The following is a 19,081-nucleotide window of genomic DNA, read 5'->3' on the forward strand; positions in this document are numbered from 1 at the left end:
ATAAACCACCATGAAAAGCCCGAGCAGCAGCGGCGGCGGCATGCACCAAAGCCCCGTTAACTTCACCATGAACTTTTCACCCCCTTTCCCCTGGGCTGGCCGTCCCCAAGCGAAGCTGCAAAAAAAGCCAAAAGGTTCTGGGGACTCCCGGGCTGAGGCATTTTCTGCTGGTTTTGGGAACGACCGCCGCCCCCCTGGCACGGGCAAGCAGAAGGAGATGCTGCAAATGCTTCTTCCCTGCAGCTGGAAGGGAAAAAAATCAGCTCCTCCGATGCTCTAAGGGGAAAAATTAGGATTTGCACCTCCTGCCTGGACACTGAAGGAGGAGGGGATGCTCGGTGCCACCCCACGAGCCAGGAGCAGCTTTAGCCAGGGGTGTTCACCCCTCCCCAAAATAAATCCAGGAAGGATTTGGTCCTGTATCCCCCAAAGGGACACAGCCGGAGCTTTTTGCTCGCTCAGCACCTCGCCTCCCCTCCTCTCCTGTCCCCGAGCCTCTCCAAAATGCTGCCCGGGCACAGCCGGACCCTCCAAGGCCGTTTGCTGGGCCCCGCTGCGCTCTCCGAGCCTTGACCCCGGGGAAGTTTCCTGCCCACGAGCAGCCCCGGCCAACACAATGGGATTACTCACACGTCAAGTTAAGCAACCGCCTGCATTTTTGCAGGATCAGGGCTTTCGGCTCTGTTATATTACAGGACAGAGCTTTTTGTTGCTGTAATTTTAGCACGGGGAACCGCCGACATGCCCGGGCCGAGTTTCTTTGATCAGCAGGTGAAGGGTTTTGTTTTCGGGGTAATTACTGTCGTGACAAAGGGCCGCCGAGCAGCTCGCCTCCTGCCACTTAGTCATCTCCTCAGCCTGCCGCTCTCCTTCTCCTAAAAACCTGCTGCAAGGTCACCCGCCAGCAGGGAGCTCTTCGATTTGGTTTAATGGCAGAAATTCGGAGCACGAAGGCACCCAAAGCAGCAGAAGCCAAGGGATCAGAGGGGCAGGCGTTGAGCACAGACCACTTCCAGGAATGAGAAGATGCTCCACTCCCCAGGGACAGACACAGCAGTCCCTTCCCTCTCCCTGTAAGCTACCCAAGTGTGGAAATCTTGTATTTTATAGCAGGAACAGGCTGCAAACTCCTCAAACAGGACAGCAGCTCCTTTAGGTTGTAATGTTGTGGTGCATTTGGGGCTGGATGTAGGTCAGCAGTATATTAAAGGCCCTACCTTGCCACTGGCCGTCCCACAAGGACTGACAATCCGTGCTTTCTGGAGATGCTTCCTTTCCCTCTCCAAGCCCTCTCACTCCTTCCTCCCCCAGAGGAAGCACATCCCGTACACTCGGCGCTTTCACAAACATCGCCTTCATTTTTCTGTTCTTGTAGACAGACGGGGGCTTTCCCACGCCTCGTCCCCTACAAATCACTCCGAAATGCACTCAGGTTTTAAAGTGCTTCTAAAGAAGTTGCCGGGAAAAGACCCTTGAGCCTCACGAGAAGGGATCACCGAGGGAGCTGGGTACCTTGCCTTTGGTTCTTCCTGACTCATCAAGGACCAGCCAGCAAAGTGCAAAGGATTCGTCTCCGTAACACTCCTCTCAAGGCAGGAACCCCAAAATACCCCAAATCCCAGACTTCTCTCTCCTAGCAGCCGTTTAACCCTGATCTACAGCTTCACAAATTAGACCTCAGCCTCTGATTAAGCTGCCTGCCCTGTCTGAGGGCTGGAGGCAGGCTCAGTGCCGTGTGATGCTCCGAGGAGAGCTTCTGAGCAGCCCCAGCACGTTACCTGGCTCCTCCACCGTGGCCAGCAGCCTCCTCACCCACTGGGTGCTTTCGGTGCAGCTGCGGAACAGAAAGGCTGCTTGGAGCCATCCCGGCTGATTTGCTGCCCTCCCGGTCTCCGAAACAATTTTGATGAGTTCAGAATGGAAACGTTAATGTTTAAGGAAGATAAATCACTCCAGGCCCGTCTCATAAATCATCGCGGGCTCCTCTCCCTATCCTCATCCCTCCCGTCAGCCACGCTGCGGTGCTGGGAGCTCACCCTCCCCAAATTGTTCTGCGTTGGGGGACAAAAAAAAAGCATCAGCGGGCTTTTTTCTTCACCTCTCTGCAGGGGAAGGATGGACCAAGGATGGACGGTGGCACACGTGCGTGTGTGGGGTGAACAAGCAGGTATTCTGCAATCATTCCTGAGACCTTCAGTGTTAATTTGCCATATAAATATCCCTATAAAAACACTGGGAAAAGCCGCTTTCATTTCTCTTTTGGTGGCTTCTCCAACCACTTTTAAGCAGAGCTCGTTTCCATCAGCTACCGAATCCTGCTGCCATGATGGAGAAGGCCAAGGACATGAACTATGTGGAAGAATCTGCGAGGTACTGCTGAAGTTTTGGGGCTGTGACACCTCCTGGAACAGCTCTGGAGGGCTTAAACATCCCTTCCAATGGTGCAATCACCAAGACACAAACCAGCAGAATGAAGCTAAGAAGTGTCCTTGTGTATTATCAGCCTTCTCTTCCCGTTCATAGCCAAGCCAATAAAAAGGTGCCCACGCTGTGTGCCATTACTCTATAATCCTGGGCATCCAGTAACAACAAATAAATAGCAGGCCAGTGAAGAAGAAAGATGTGAAATTGCTTTTAGGACAAATACAGTGTTCAGAAGATTTGCTATTTCAACATACCTGCTGATTGAAGAGACTCCTAAGTATATATCCAGACAGCTCAGAACAAATCTTGTTTAAAAGCAAAAAAAGCTGTCTGAGCAAAAATGAACTCCCTGATGGTTACATTTTTCCTACTCGAGGGGACACTACTCAGCCAAGTGCAAAAAAAAACACAACATAAAAGACATTTTTGATCGCAGTAACAGCATAAACACAGGCATATTTTAGACAGCAGAGAAAAGAAAGAAACATATGCTGCCTTACGACGCAGAGCAATATTTTGATGTACGGCATTGGACAAACAGTTGGAAACGTATCTGCAGCTCAAGTCATGCACACCCTTCTGCTGGGACCTCTCAAAATAATCGTGGAATGTCTGTTAAGCTGAAAGTTAACGTCTCTAAAATATAGGTGGGAGTGAGTTGTGATCCTACCTCTGCTGGTGGACTGGGAGGTTTCTTTCCCTCATTCTCACGTAAGTAGATTCACAAATAATCAGACATATTTGGGGAGACTCTCGCCGAAGCCTGACTTGTGCTAACACATGAAATAGCTCACTTTAAAAATAGATTTGCTATTTCATAACACTTGACGCTTTGTGTAAGGCCCCATTTCTATCTCACTCCATGAGGCTTGAGCAACCATCACTTTCAGCAGCACCGTCAGGTGTCCGTGTGCTCCTTGGATAGAAAAAGAAAGCAAATTTGGGTGGTCGCTTACCGGGAGGTGCGTGAACACGGCAAACGTGCTGCGCAGAAAGCCAATGAGGTCGACCAGGTAGTCACTGGCCTTGCTGCCCGGCTCCATGGCCATCCAGTCGTAATCTGCCAGCTGCAAGAACTGGTCGATCTTCTGGTTCAGGTTGGTGTAAATCTCTTCCTCAGCAGCGTGGCGGGCATCCTGTGAAAGAAGGTGATATTGTATGGGATGGAGACTCCATACCACGCCTCTGCACAGGTGCTCCCTGAGCTACAGGATGCACTGGCCCGAAACTTAGCCCTAAAGTAGCACAGGACAGGGTCTGGAGGGAACTACATGGTTGCAACAGCCTCGGGATAGCTCGTGTTGGTGGGACTTGTGCTGCCAGATCTTCTGGAAGCCCAGAGCTTCCCTGCCAGAACAAGGATAGGAAAAGTTATCCTCAGGTCAAGCAGGAAAAGATGTTGCTGGATGGGATGAGGAAGGGAATTCCCTGGGGTCGTGGGGCTTTCATCTCCTGCTGAGTTATCCCAAGGGCAAACCTCACCTAATCAATTCCCTGCCATTGCTGGAGTCCTTGGCACTGATCCTGTCTCCTGCTCTCTGGGCACTGGGCACAATGCAGATGCCCCACAATGACCAGTTATAGTCTTAGGACTTCATGTAAAGTATCTGAGGAGGATCCTCTAGGGTTAGGATTTGAAGATTTAAAGACTGAGAAATTCCAGCACTTTCTTTCGGACCTGAATTTTAGCATTTCCACTCCTTTTAGTATTTAACAACACTAAAAGATGGAAAGAGGCAAAAATTTAATTTCTGAAGATCTATTCTCTCGGGTGAAAGGAGAGAGCTTGTGTTCATGGCCAGATGTATGCAATGCTGTATGGAGATCAAACAGCAAAACGAAGTTCATTTAAAAAAAAAAAAAATCAGGCTTTTGTTTAAAAGCTGCTTAATCCTGCAGATAATAAGTGTTGCAGTCACAGCCTGTAAATTAGGGCTACAAAGGCTCCCGATCTCGACAGAAGCAAAGCGTAGAGCTGCTCTGAAGGACAAGCCCAAAAAGCTCGTTTGATGGCATACAGTTCCCAGGGTATGCCAAAATTACCTTTCAGCTCAGCTCAGCTCCTTCCGTCCACGCATCCACGCACCTGGTTTGAAAACAGATCCTCTGAACCCAAAAACCAACAGCAGCTCCCCAGAGGAGCCATTTACAGACGTTCTCACCTTAAAAGTCGTGGTCCCATAAAGTTTCGTAGTGTGGACAGTCTCTGGAAGTACGTTGGTGATATTGGTTATGAATTCCTCTAGGAACTTGCACGATTTTTCCAAATGGGTCGTGTTTATAATGATCTGTACAAGCTGCAAAGGTTAAAAAAAAGAGAAAAAGAAGTCTTCAGGAAAGGTGCTCCCGAAGCCAGGGAGGTGCCAGGCTGCTGGGTGCCAATTTCTAAGAACTTCTGGCATGAAAAGCTGACGCTGTGCAAACACACTAAGCTTTGCTCCACACTCAAAGGCTCTCCTCCTTTAACAACAGCAGAGACTTAAATAAAAGATAATTTTTTTTTTTGAAAAAAAGCATTTCCCATGACAGCCACTCGTATCACAAAAGCTTTTTTTTTTCATGACTTTCCTACATTCAGCTGTCAGTCAGCTCTGGTTTCAGCACAGCTCAAACGCAACAGGCTTACAAAGAGGTGCCATGCCAAATCACAGGTATCCCGTCTGCTCGTGAACCCTAACCAACCCGTGCCTTGAGTGACACCTACCAACATCACCCCAAGGCTTTCAACAAAGCCACCACAAGGTTTTGCTTCTCCAAGGGTGGTGTGGTGAACAGCAGATCCTGCCCTGGTACCTCCTTGGTTATCGCACCCACCATTATCTGCAATTTTCTTAATGCTGTCTTCTCAGCTGCCTTCCCGTGGCGCTGCTTTGGGGCTTTAAAGGCAACTGCAGAGCAAAAGACTCTGCCGAAGTCAATCAGCGTAAAGGTTTGTAATCCAGAGGAAAACAATCCCAGCTCCCACTCAAGGATCGCTGACTTGGAAGCCAAACACATCGCTAATTCCTTAAGCAGGTACCTTTTCTTCTGTGCAGACCGCCGTGAATATTTTCAAGGTGTAACATAAGCCGTAGCGAAACCCTTCCAAAAAACATCTAGCTCAGATATCGTGCCAAAACCCTGCTCTTGCAGACAGAGGAGGCATTACAATGCTCCGGATTGACATAATTTAATTGCCGGGGTATGGTGTGGTAGTCTGCAGTTACCTCTTCTAAAGAAATTATTTTGAAACACAAATCAGTTGTTTCTGAATGAGATGGAAATAGGCAGTGCCGTGCCAGGCGGAGCATTGTTCCTTTTCTTTTTGCCTCTTTGATCCTTTCATGTTGAAGCACCGACCTGAGTGTTGCGTACACACCAAGACTGCAGTAATGCTGCAGAGATTACAGCACCCAGCTCGCGCTGGTGCCAGGTGGCATAAGACGGGGCAATGGCCACAGACTGGGAGGCTCAGCTGGGATATTAGGAACAAAAAGAGTTGTTAAGAATTGCAGCGGAGTGCCCAAAGAAGCTGTGGGACCTACGTCTTGGAAAAATCAAGTCAGGTAGAGAAAGACAGAGCTGACGTGACCCAGGTTTGGCAATAACGCAGCAGAAGGTCAGACTAGAGACCTCTGTAAGTCACTTCCAGCCAGTGCTTCTGTGATTTCAGCCAGCTTTTTCCTTTACAAAATCAAATTACAATCTTTCTGAAATCCTCCTGTTTTGTACTTGGTCCCTGGAAAGCATTACACACATAACTAGGAGGGCTTCTCATTTCTGAATTCCTTGGGTTAATTCTGTTCTTGATGTTTTGCCTTCTGAAAAGTCCTCATTTATTTGCTTTTCCTTATGTCAGCCCTTACGTCACAATCGTGATGTATTTTCCTATAGTTTCAACTTAATTAAATATTAAATATTTCCAACTGTGTGAAATTCCTCCTAACCCTCTTCTCTGGTCACCACCATTTATTGGTTCAGATCAGCCATCAGACTCGGAGGCCCTGCTTTGATCCTCTTCCACCGCTGGTTATGAGCTTTCCTGCTCCCACCCCGCTTCCTTCAAGTTCCCATTTTCTCGTGAACTCGGAGGGGTAACACCTTCTTGCTTGAGTATTCAAATGAAAACCAGAAAAAACAGTATCGTCTTTCCCTGCCCTTTTGTTAAGGGGTGTCAAGGTCGTTGAAAACGCAGAGAAAAGGAAAATCTGCTGCTCAGCTGAAAGCTTGCTGCACACTGAGACTGACATCTCCTGCAGCCGGAGCTCTGGTTTCTGCAATTCAGTTTTTTCAGCTCTTGAGAGCAGTCCCTGGTGGTTAATTCAGGCTACCAGGTGGAGATGCTGCATCTCATTTCATGTAATTAGGAATTCACAGGTTGGTCTTGGCATCTTTAGCAGCGTGTGCCACTACGCCCTGCTAGATCAATTCCTTCCCATTCCAAGTGCACGTTTATGAAAAATTAATTAAAGAGGTTAACAGACCATGATGGTTGGTACACGGTCTTGCAGTACCTTACCCATGGCTTGGAAGAAGAAACTGGAGCACCCAGGAACAGATAGTGTTGCTTTGTGTAATAAAATTAAATCTGGGGAGCAATAGTTGTGCTAGGGACTTAAATATCTTTTGAAGTCACTTTTGACACCATGCCTATGCCTTCATACGATCTGTGACTCTCCAAATTGCCCTCCAATTCCAGTGCTCCACGCAGCCACGTCTGTGTCTCATCTTGTCTAAATAGGGAAGGATTTGAGAAGCTTGGAGGAAAATCACAGCGTGCTTCCAGTTGGACAAACAAGTCAATGGTTACGCAAAGAAAAGAGGCAGGAGGGAATAAAAAGGCTCAAAGTATATTTTCTTTGATTAAATTAGAAACAAATATGGAAGGGACAACGCAGGGAGAAGGTTAATTGTACCTTGGCAAGTGGTAGGGAAGAAGAGGGTGAAACTCTATAAGTATGAGGAGAGATTCAGAGATGAACACCAGAGTCACAGAATCACAGAATATCCCGGGTTGGAAGGGACCCATACGGATCATCGAGTCCAAATCCTATTTTCTCACAAAAACCCTCCTTGCCTCCGACACAGATGAAGAAGCCACTCTCAGCCCAAAGCAAGGCATCACCTCCACGTACCGTACATGTCCACGCCATCCAAATTGGGCAAAAGCAGCTAAAAGGAGTCACCCAGTTCGCCCTCAATCCCACGGTGGCCACTGTTTGCAGCAGCAGCAGCAAAAGGAGCATTTGGGGGATGGACAGTGCAAGGCACAGCGTCGCATTCCTCTTTGTGGAGGGAGCCCCTGGACGAGCAGGACCGAGGAGGAATTTGCCCCCAGGGAGCAGAGAGATTCCAGAGATAAAGGTCTGAGGATGCACCCTGTGCAACTACAGACAGCCATAATGCACTGAACTCTCTGAAACTCCCCCATATGGGGTATTTATGGTGTCCAGAGAACGTTACCTGTTCCTACAGCACTGTTAATTAAAGATCTGCAGCTGTACTAATACCTGCTCGGTTCCCAACAGCACACAGAGGTCCCACTAAGGGATCCAACCTGGCCTGGGTACCCCACACCTTCCCAAACAGTTGTGACTTCCATGACTTTACAGAAATCTGGCTTTGCGCACAGAAAAGTACCAATCTTGAAAAGAAAATGCCAATACAGAGTTCATGCTGCATATATAAATGTGCTGGAACTGCCTCGAACATCTTTAGGTGGAGACCAGTCCCTATCCTCTCACAGCTCTGGCGTTAAAACCACCCCAACACCCCCTGAAGTCCTCTTTCCTGCCACTTCAACCCAGATATATGTTACAAAAATCCAAAAAGGGGGTGATTCTAGTAACAGCAGAAAAAAGATTTCTCCTTCCATATGTATAAAGCTTTTCTTGCTTTGCACAGCACTGCTGCCTAGCTTCTTTTTCATTCTCCAACCAAATATTTCACAGAAATGCTCCAAACCAGCACCTCTAAAAGGTGCTGGAGTGAGCTCCAAGGGAGCAAACCCCACTCTTGTCCCCTGCCCTGGAAATTGGTGTGCTCGGCTCCGAGTCTTACCTCTGTCAGCCCTACGTTTTTCCTCTTGATGACATTCTGTAAACAGTTGCTCAGCGTTCGGGTCAGCAGCAGATTCGTCGATTTTCTAATCATATCATCAACTTCCGTGGAGCTGGAAAGGAGAAATTAAAGAGGGATTTGCAAAATGCTTTATCTCAAGGCAAAAAAAGAATCACGGAGACCTCACCACCTGGTCTGCTCTCCGACCCTTGGGTGGCTTTTGCCTGATCATCTGTACATCACCCACGGGCACCGACATACTGATGCCAAAACATGCATAAAAAGACCTAAATTTCTGGTATTTTAGGATGTAAAGGCAGACTAATGGGGCAAACCTACATCCCTGAAAGGTCCAGGGGTGACACCAGGGGAAGAGTCACCCACGGTGTTAGCATGAACACCTTCAGCCGAGCTGCTCCTCCTTGCACAAAGCTGAAATTTTCCAAATTCCGATCAAAACCCGCACCAGGCTGGGGAGAGAAATGAAACAACTTTGCTTGCCTTTTTTATTTATTTATTAATTTCTCAACTAAATCAGATTGTAACGTACTCGTGGCCTTTGCCAGGCAATTGCAACGGCAGGATTGCTCAATGCAGGGGTTTGCCTCGCTGCTTTTTGCTGCAGGGACGCCGCCTTGCCCCTCCAAACGGCAAGGTGCAACCTCTGCTTTTTGAAGGAGGGTTTGGAAGCCGGCCCCGACGCAGGCTCCTTTGATCTGTCGTTGGCCCTGCATTAGCCCTGACACAACGGGGCTTTATCTCTGGCAGCGCAGTGACAGGCAGCTGACGGCAAAGAAAATTTCCAACTGCAAAGGCTGAGAAACATTAATAACTTTCAGGCTCCCGGTAAATCAACCCCGTGACCTTTTGCTCCTTATCCTGTTCTACCTGACAAATGGGCCAGATTACAAAGCAGGGATCAAGAGGAGAAACAAAAGCAAACCTTCAGTTACCCCACCGCCAGCGCCGAGCTGGGGGCGTTGCCGCTGGGGGTGCCCCCGGAGCAGGGCACACGGCTCCAAAATCCTGCGTGTGTTTAATGTCAGACCAGGCACACTGAGCCCAGCCCAGGGCCAGCAGCACCCAAACCTTACTTATTTCCTTTTCTATTTTCTAGTTTCCTTACTATTTCCCTTTCTCTGATGTTTAGAAGGCTGCTTTTCAAGCCCTGCTCCTGCTGCCCACTGCCCACTGTCAAAGCAGGAACAGCAGCTCGGTGGGATCCAGCTTCTGGATCCTAAACTCAATGTCACCAGCCCAAGTCTTAGTGGGGATCTCTTCTAGATCATCATCAACAATCCCCAGGAGTTTATTTTGCTCCTGGTTAGCAGGGAAGAGCCTGTGGTGGTCAGGGATAGCCCACATCACATCCCCAATCCCAGGGCTCCTCTGTGATGCGAGGTCCGAGGTGATGCTTTGGGGTTTTTGAAAGGGTGGAGCAGAATGTGGGGGGAAGAGAAACCCAGATTGTCCCCGGTCCCCTCCACCAGACAATAGCACGGTTAAATCTAGCAAGGATAATAAAACCTAACACCGTGATGATCCACAGATGGTAAAAAGGCACGAGAGACTTAAAGGACATGGCACAAGGGGACCTCGTGGCACTTGGTGCTGCCAGCACAGGGTGGGAACGAGCTGGAGAACAGCAAGGAGGTGTTGAGGGGGAACTTTAAAGCCCCCCAGCTCACAAGGGGCCAAAAAAAAAATCTGTACTGGGAAATCAGGGAACTGGGGACTCACAAAGCCTGTCCCTGACGATTTGGGAAGCGCAGGAGGCTGCGATGGGCCGAGGTTGAAGGAGAAGCTGGTGGCAGGATGTGCTACCACTCCCAGGGGTGCAGAGCGCGGTGGCCAGTTGGTTGTTCTGGACGCTGCCTTACCAGGAGATGAAAAACGAGTGGTTTTGGGCATTGTCAGCTCTCACCTCTCTCTGGAGGCTTTGTTTCCATCCCTGACTTCACTCGCAGGAATCGGCAGCGACATCTCAGCCTGCAAGCCTCCAGGGCACAGACAAGCAGGGCTTAATAACACTACTTAGCACTTCCAAGCTGCATTTACCTCTTCAAAGCACTTCTAACTGAGTTTTCTCTGGGCACAAGTACTGCTTCCCCAGGCTTCCTGCTATCATTTTGTTAGTTGGCCACATCAGCTAGAAAATAAAGTCTGAATTGCAGTTTTATGCTGGGGGGAGCAGCCAGGCAATCCCTGCAGTTGGGTGCCAGCGGAGCAGAAAGATCTGACATCTCCCAGGAGGTCCCCACACACCAAGAAAAAAAAAATCAGGAACGCTCCTTGGAAAACACCTGATCATATCCAGAGAGGGATTTGACCACGCACTGGAGCGTGCCCCTTGTTTCGAGAGAAAAGGTGCAATGAGGTGGCAACAAGAGCAGCCCCCGAGCCGAGGCGATGCTGGTATCTCCAAGAGGACAATTCTGGGTTCAACAGAAAAGCCAGATTTCTGTTCTCAATAAGCAAAAAGAAAGCAAACCCCCCAAACGAGCAATACTTCTCACAGAGACTGCTCACTCTGAATATTTGCCCCATTTCATCCAGCACCATCCCAGCACAGCCAGCACAGATGCAGCCACACGAGCTGCTGAAGAGCTCACATTCATCCCCCCTCTCCTAAAGCGGTATTCAAGCCTCTAATTGTATTATTAACAACTTTATTAGCTAAGTTATTCTCAGCACTTTCAGAATTGTACCCTAAGTGCTTTCGGGACTGCTGCTTTGTTCGGGAGAGAAACAATCAGAGTCCTGGTAGATTAGAGCTGACATCTCCCACTTCCAGCCGCTGGTTGCCGAAGATATCCCCAATCTTTAAAATGGGAAATTCCACTGGAAGCGGTGGAAGCCTTCCAGCAAGTGGATGCTTTTAAAGCCGTCTCCTCACTGGGCTCCAAGACGCGCTTTTTACCGACGGGAGAACTGTTGACAGGATAAAGGAGGTTTTCTTTCCCCTAATCAAATTAATAGAGCCAAACCAAAAGAATTCGCAACCCCCGTAAATGTGCGGTGAGCTCCAAATTGTCTTCAAATACTTCAAAAAGCAAAACAAGTCTCAGAAGCGTATCAGCATAAAGGAGAACGCTCCTGTCCAACAAACACAGGGAGCTGGTTTAAAATAATAATTAGAAAAAAACACGAGCTCCGTTTTTCTGCCATGGGCTCTGTTCTTCAGGAAAAGACCGCGGAGTAGTTAAGCAAACTGTCTGGGCTGGTGACAGCTGATGTCCCATATCCCATGGCAGTAGTCATGACCTTCAGGCCTCCCGTGACTGACGGGCTGACCCCAATCACTCCAGGGTGCAAGGTAAATGACAACCAAAGAAGAACAAGAAAGAGAAGAGAAAGAAAACTTGCTGCCGGCTTTGTAGCCAAGCTTCCTAATAAAACCTAATTCAAGCTGTCAGGGTGAAATGAAGAAAGTGTCAACAGGGGTTTTCAGAGAAATATTCCAAATGTTTGGCTAGAAAAGCCAAGAGCTCGGCTCCCCTCCCCCAGCCCCAAACCACTCCTCGAAAAGGGCTGGAAAATCCAATGTCGAAAGGAATTTTAATAACTTGTCCGGGGGGACCCCAGAGCAGGGCCCCAAGGGAACACTTTTCTGCCATTCCCTGACAAACCCAATCACCTCCGTAATGGTGAAGGGCACAAAAGTCACAAGGGAAGTGCCAACGGAGGGGCTCGGTGAAACCAGCAGCCGTGTGAAATCGGACCATTCCGGCGGCTTCAGAAACCGAGACATTTCATGGTGACCCGTGGGTTAAGAGCCTTGGGAGGCACCGAAGAGAACAACCTGCCACCAGTGAAAGGCTGAGGCTGAAGAGGGGGGAAAAAAGTCCCGTGCTTCCATGCCAGCTAACAGCTGCCACGTCCCGGAGAGGATGGAGAGAAAGAAGCTCTCAAAATTACCACCCCTCTCCCAAAGAAGAGATTGAAACCTCAAAGAGCCTTGTGTAGGCACCAAAATATCTGGTGAGTCCCTAAATTACAGCCCTAGCTTCACAATAGCACGGGGGCAGTATTTGTTGTCAGGTCTGGAGGCTGCCCAGGGAGGCAAAACCCCACGTACAGCCTGGTGCAGCTCTACCAACAGTCAGAGGGGAGAAGGCTCTCGATATTTATTTATATACTTCTACCAAGGTAAAAACATTACTGGGTGTAAAAAGAGAGCAGCAACTTGCAGTTCCTGGCTAATATAGCTGTCTTCCGCACACACAGAAGCAAAACCAGCATGTGGGAGCCTTGGGATGCAGAAAGGATGATAAACAAAATATTTTTGAGGCTTAAAAAAAATCCACAAATATCTACAAATAATCTGATTTATCGATAATCTCCCGTGGGAAATAAGAACAATCACAACCCCCAAACCAGAAGCCAACATTCACTAACAGAGAGGGCAAATTAAAACCTTGAGTTTTGTCACCAACATGCTCCTGGAGGGACAGGCTGGGGAAGCCACGAGGCAGCTGCAGACAAGGTGCCAGGCGCCGACCTGATCTTCCTTGGGACAACCAGATTCATCCGTTCAATATGAGTGACTCAGAAATGTCTCAGAGGGAAAGGCCCTCTCTTACTTTATTGACCTAGCATGAGGCTTTTTATTTATTTATTTATTTATTTATTTATTTATCTATCTATTTATTTATCTATGTATTTATTTTAAGACTTAGCCAGCCCTTTGTACAAAAAAGATGCCACCGCTCCAAGGAGAGCAGCAGCCACCTCCAGCCTGGACAACGTATATCCAAGCAACTGAGTGGCATGGGTGGTTTAGGAAGAGAATTCATATTTTAACCATGCTGAGATCGTTCAGTGCCAACAAAACTTCCATATCACAGCCGGTAGCACAATCGTCCCATACCTCAGGTGAAGGTCTTCTGAAAACTTCAGACAGGCGTAGATGAATTCCTTAATCTGATTGTAAACTTTAGGCACAAACTCAGAAAAGGGGAACTTCTTTGGAAATGGTTGCTGTAAAATACAGGAGAGAATTGAAGTCAAAGAGCAGATCTTTAAGAGGGAGAATCGCTCTCACAGCCAGCCCGGAGTGACGACTGCTTTCCAGCAACATGTTCCAAGCAGCCAAATTAATTCTAATATTTAGCTAAGTCCAGCAATGAAACAACAAGCCAGCATTTATTGTATATTATATAAACATTTCAGCCAAGTGAAAGACCAGATAATCACTTACAAATGGCACATGGGTGCATAAGGGATTTGGAGTCTGAAATGGGCTGGAAGGAGACTTGTAGCTAGAAGGGAGCAGGCAGCACAAAGCTCCTCTCGTTCCCTTTCCCAACTCCCTTACTCATATGACAAAACCCTGTCAGAGAACTCCTTTATTTCCCACCACGTGCAAGGCGTTTTGCTTGGTCACCTCCCCAGGCACTGCCCAAGGTGAGCACTTGCTTACCACACCAAAAGCCCAGATGAAACAGATGTCCTCTCCCTTGAACCAAATTTTTACGAGCCAGCTTTTACCCACAGCACAGACACGGCTGGGAGCTGCAGAGCCTAACAGTAAGAACCTGGATCCCATGACACAGTTTTAGGGAAGGACACAGACTTTCTGAAATCTAAACACTTGACTTGGATCGAAAGCCCTCCCAGTCATAATTAAGTTCGCCAGGCTCGCAGCTCGCTGGCTGCCAGATGTGGAGCACAAGGCCAAGCATGCTTTTAAGGGACACTGGCTAGGTCAAATTTGGCTACACTGTTGGGTTTTGCAAGCACGCACTTTTACAAAAGCCAAGATATACCACCTTCTGTTTTCTGTTGGGCTGATGTCTTTTCTTTTTTAACTATTAGATTAAAACAACAACAAAAAAAAAAGGTCAATAGCATGGTTCATAAAATGGGACTAAAATACCAATGGAAGCAGATTTTTTGTCTCTCCCCCATCTACTGCAAGCGATGCCGAACTGCAATAGTACATTGTGATCTGAAAACAAAATTGATGAGGTATTCCTCCCCCATGCCAGAAGAAATGCAACACATGGAAAGTATATTTGTTCTTTTCTCTTTTTGTTTGTTTGGTTTTGTGGGTTTTTGACCTTTTAATTTTTAGTTCTCCATGCCAGCAAACAAGGTGTGGGGTTTTAGTGCATCAGGAGACGTGCCATGCTGGTTTCCTCCTTTAAGTTTACCTTTTCAAGTTCTGCATCCTGGAATGGGAACTGTCCAACTATTTTCTTATACATCTCTTCATTTGTCACCGGGATGGGACTGTAGTTATCTGAATCAAGTATATTTCTGGAAAAGAAAAAAAGTTAGAAATGCAGCTACAGAAACCCTTCCTGCAAACAGAAACATCACTGATCTCTTCACCACAAAAGCCAATGCTCTGTGAAGACAGACCAAGCACAATTTTTCAGATCTGCTAGTTAAAAGGCTCTTCATAAATACATGCCAGTCTAAAATGTGACCCCAAAAAGTTGCAGCACATGCTTTTTGCATCCATTCACCTACTGACTGTCGAGTGGGCTCAGTAATGAAACTAAAACCTTACCTCTCTAAGATGTTAAACCTCTGGAGTGCATGGATTTACTGCACAAATCTTACTGCACGCATGATCCCCACAACTGTAACGGGCTTTCCCGGGTCCAAGGAGAGCCCAGACTGAAGTCTACCACTGCCCAAAATTTAGGCATGAACTTGCTAGTCTCTTTTTTAATGTAAGATTTTTATTTATTGCTTAAAACTACTTTGTAAGGTACGTCTCACGAGTTTGCTTAAACTACTTCATACCTGAAAACTCCTGTCCATTTCTTCAGCAGGGTTTCACTATACTGGTCTTGGATCTCCAGCAGCATGTCAAAGAGCTGGTTCACTGGGAAGCCATATCCCTGCAGTGGAGCAGAGGAAGAGAGTGACTACATCAGATAAGAAGAAGTCACCAGCAGGGCGCTGAACAGCATTTTCTGCACTTAACAGGGAGCACGTGAGCAAATTCTCCCCCAGTACAACTGCAAACGTGCACAGCGAAGGCAGAAGGATTTAGGGGATGATTTACTGAGGCAGTAGCACCAAGGGAGATTAAAGGCTTAGTTCCCCGACAAGCTGGGCTGTGCTCAGCGTGGGTGCTCAGCACGGCAGCTGATTCTTGGTCCTTGCCTGCGGAGCAGACCAGCCCGTGGGCTGCCAGTGGGCGCTGAGATTGCCAGACCACAGCCACCTACCTGGAGTGTGTCTGCAAAGAGGACGATGAGGTTCTTCAAGTCTAACACCAGGCTCGGGTCCGAGCAATAGGACTGCAAATAAGGGGGAAATAAAAACACGTTTTTAACCACAGCACGCAGGAAAATACTGCCCTCAGTCCTCCTGAGTTATCGCTCAAGCGATAATACGTAGACACACCATTCACTCTTAGGATCAGCTGCTTTTATCATGCAGCCCATGCCTTAACGTCTTACAGGGCAGGGGAAGGCACGCTGATAAGGGTATCTCTCCTTGTAACGCACTGCTCTTGAGGCTCTCCATGATGAATAAGGATCTCGGTTGCTCTAGAGATACCTGAAGTGTTTCTAAGATTACCCAGGAGCTGCTGGGGAAGCGAGAGGAGATGAAGCAAATCAGCGCACTGTCATGCCAAGAAGACAGCAGCACCTCATGTAATATTTAGTGTGTTGTGTCTAACGGTAATGAAGCATTGCAGGGAGGCATCCCCAAGCCCCACGTGAAGGCTGCATTGCTAAGTGGAAAGTTCAGGCTGAGGAAAAACACGTTGCATGCCTATGTTTCAGCAACATTAACAGTCCGAGCTACAGCACGAGTATTTATTGCGGGTCAGGACACTGCTTGAAGCTCAAAAGACACCACTGCACCCCCCGCGACAGCCCTGAGCATCACCCCGGAGACACCTTACATCACCCACAAGTCGTACCCTATCTGCACACCAGCAGAAAACCTCACTGAAATATGCTGAAATATGCAAAGTTTCAGACAGACTCTGACCAAATATAGAATCAGTGATCATATGCTGGAAAAAGAAACTGAGATTTAAAGTTCACTGGAAACTCAAGGAGGAATGACTCCATTAATCAATGTGAAAGACTGGAAGAGACACATTTTCCATTCCACTGTCCAAAAAAGAAAGTCAGAAAGAAAGATAATGCCCTAAAGCTATCAGAAGTGATAAAAGATGTCCCGGTCTACAGCAAGGAAGAAAATCCAGGCACAAGTTTGGCGGAGTGGGAAGAAGTGGAACAGCCTCACCAGCTGACGGCCTTCCATCCAGTCTCAACAGCCACATGGGATGGACGGCACTGGTCTGTAGAGATGTCAGTGGTGACCACAAGGACAGCATTGAGAAATTGTGGCAAATTGTATGATTACTGGAAAAAAAAAATCTGGCGGCCACTTTGTGCTGTAAGTCTGGCATCACTTCAAACAACTGCTCATGGCAACGAAGCTGGTAAAACTGACAAACATAATGTTTGTGCTCGTTTTCCTCTCGTGGCTATTGTGCCAGCAGAAAATTCTTCTAAAAAATAAACTATACCTCTGTGCTCATCCCCTTCTGTAAGATGGAAGCCTTAGAGGAAGGAGGTGGCATTCCAGTTGCCCGAAGTGCTGTGCCATACAAAAACACAGCTTCCTGGGAAGCCCCAGTGATTGCTCACCCCACAAACCCTTGGTCTGTAGCCCACAGCACTCCCACCTGCCCCGGTAAAGCCAAGGTCAAGGGCACGTAAATGTAAAACTCAGCGTGGTTTGAGGAAGCAGTACATTGTGCCTCCACGTAGAAATTGTAAGTTTATCTGGGCGGGCAACAGCGACACTGTACTGCTCGGGTACCACGGGCATCCCATGCACGTTAGCTGCACGCCTGCAACACCACGACCCCGCAGCATCCTCTTGCTTTCAGATGGCGCTGCCGTCCCAGGAGCAACAATGGGATTTCGATGATTTAGTATTTTGTTTTTCCGGAGAAAATGTCCCAACAATTTGAAAAGAGACTTAGGGAAAGTCATTAACAGTTTTTCTTTTATGGCCAAACGCAATTTTTTCATCCCGTTAACCAATAGGGTGACTTTTCAGTAAGCTATGAAACAGCAAAACACTCAAGTGTTCCCAGCTGAAACAGTGCAACATGATATCAGGTCATGCAAAACTGGAGGAGAACTGTACATTTTTTGCAGTTGGCTTTGTTTTTTGTTATTATTATTATTTTTTTATATTTTTTTTTCTTTGCTTAAGCAGAAAAATACCAAAGTGATAAGTAATTTTTCCAAATGTCTTTCAGGATTAAAGAATAAAAAAGCTAGTTAGTGTCTTTTCGAGCACAATGATTTATAGTTTGATAGCAATCCATTCACTGCCATTAATTTTAAAGGAATATCTAACAGGGTCATGGTTGAGCGTGCCAAATACCGACACTTTTTTCCCCAGTATTCCAGGACAAACCAACTCCCTCTGCTGGTGCTTTGCAAAAGTGAGGAGCCGAGTAACGGAAAATACTGAACCACTGCTTTCTTATTTGCAGTCCCCCAAAATATTGCAAGCTTGGCAGAAGGAAAGTGCAGTGCATCAGGAGTCCAAAAAAGCCGAAGAAACCTTTTGGGGAAATAGCAGTGTATCTTCCCTCTATTGTTTAAAAAAGAGTCATTGGCAAAGAGGCAAAACAAAGAAAACTACTGTAAAAGCCAGTATTTCCAGCATGTCAAGCCAAACTCAAGCAACAGCTGAACAATCTGGGGCTTTTACTTACTGAATGCGTCCTTAGCGCTGCAATGGTTTTTGATAACGCCATCTCCCACAGCTCATCAATATAGGCTCTATTTACCAAGCCCTGCGTTGTATGCAAGATGTGATCTTCAACTACAAAAAACCTAGCGGAGAGGAGAAAATGGCACTGTTATCAAAAGTTACAGGTTTCGAGACATAAGGGGAGATCTGCAAACACTGTATGTGAGGGACGTGCAGAATTTGCACATGCACAAATCTCCAGAGCAAGCTCAGATGTGCAGTATTTGTTCCAAATATAGACAACACTCAATATTTTCTTCGCCTATTTTTAACAACACGCTATTTTCTAAGATGTTTCGCTGCGTTATAGAAGTGAGCCAAAGTCTAGTTATTCCTGGTGCTGCATCTCTGTGTATACACAAAGGCAGAACTTCTCCACCCTGTTATTTGAACAAGAACCGCTGATTAAACTCTGCCCCAGCCAGCAGCAATCGTGTTACAATTGGTTAACTGCAGGGAAAACACCTTCACTGCAGGGAAAACACTCCCTCGCGCCCCGAGACACCGCGCGCTCCCAACCATTTAGAGGCAATCAGTTCACTCCAGTGCCCATTTATCAAACAGGCTGCTCAAAAAGCAGCAGCATGTTTCAGGGAGCGAGCGTCACAAAAAAACATATTAAACACTACTGCACAAAACCTCAGCTGTGTTTCGTAGGGAAAACCCAGCCCAGGAACCTGAAGCTGTGTTAGGAGGTCGGCAGCACACACTGAGCTCACAAGGGTCACAATTACAAGCTGAAATGATTATCATCAGTCTTTCCTGAAGAAATTTCAACCTTGTACCCTCTTTTTTCTAGATCAATGGTCTTAGGTTGTCTCCACTGAGACCTCAGTTGGTTTTGGATGACTTGTGTCAAATT

The 19,081-nt window shown here is 47.3% G+C and overlaps 1 protein-coding gene across 8 annotated transcripts in view; it reads right to left on the bottom strand.

Moving 5' to 3' along the window:
• Positions 1 to 19,081, bottom strand: part of EXOC6B (exocyst complex component 6B) — a 271,298-nt gene that overhangs the window by 97,470 nt on the left and 154,747 nt on the right. For all 8 annotated transcript variants that reach the window (XM_084517013.1, XM_084517010.1, XM_084517015.1 and 5 more), the window contains 8 exons: positions 18,182 to 18,302; positions 15,651 to 15,722; positions 15,220 to 15,317; positions 14,619 to 14,724; positions 13,334 to 13,443; positions 8,464 to 8,575; positions 4,587 to 4,721; positions 3,381 to 3,560 (listed from right to left, as the gene is read on the bottom strand). In XM_084517013.1, the coding sequence (XP_084373139.1) occupies positions 3,381 to 3,560; positions 4,587 to 4,721; positions 8,464 to 8,575; positions 13,334 to 13,443; positions 14,619 to 14,724; positions 15,220 to 15,317; positions 15,651 to 15,722; positions 18,182 to 18,302 (934 nt within the window). The remainder of the gene's footprint in view (positions 1 to 3,380; positions 3,561 to 4,586; positions 4,722 to 8,463; positions 8,576 to 13,333; positions 13,444 to 14,618; positions 14,725 to 15,219; positions 15,318 to 15,650; positions 15,723 to 18,181; positions 18,303 to 19,081) is intronic.

Source organism: Aythya ferina, assembly GCF_964211825.1.
Source record: "Aythya ferina genome assembly, chromosome: 4".
Taxonomy (NCBI): domain Eukaryota; kingdom Metazoa; phylum Chordata; class Aves; order Anseriformes; family Anatidae; genus Aythya; species Aythya ferina.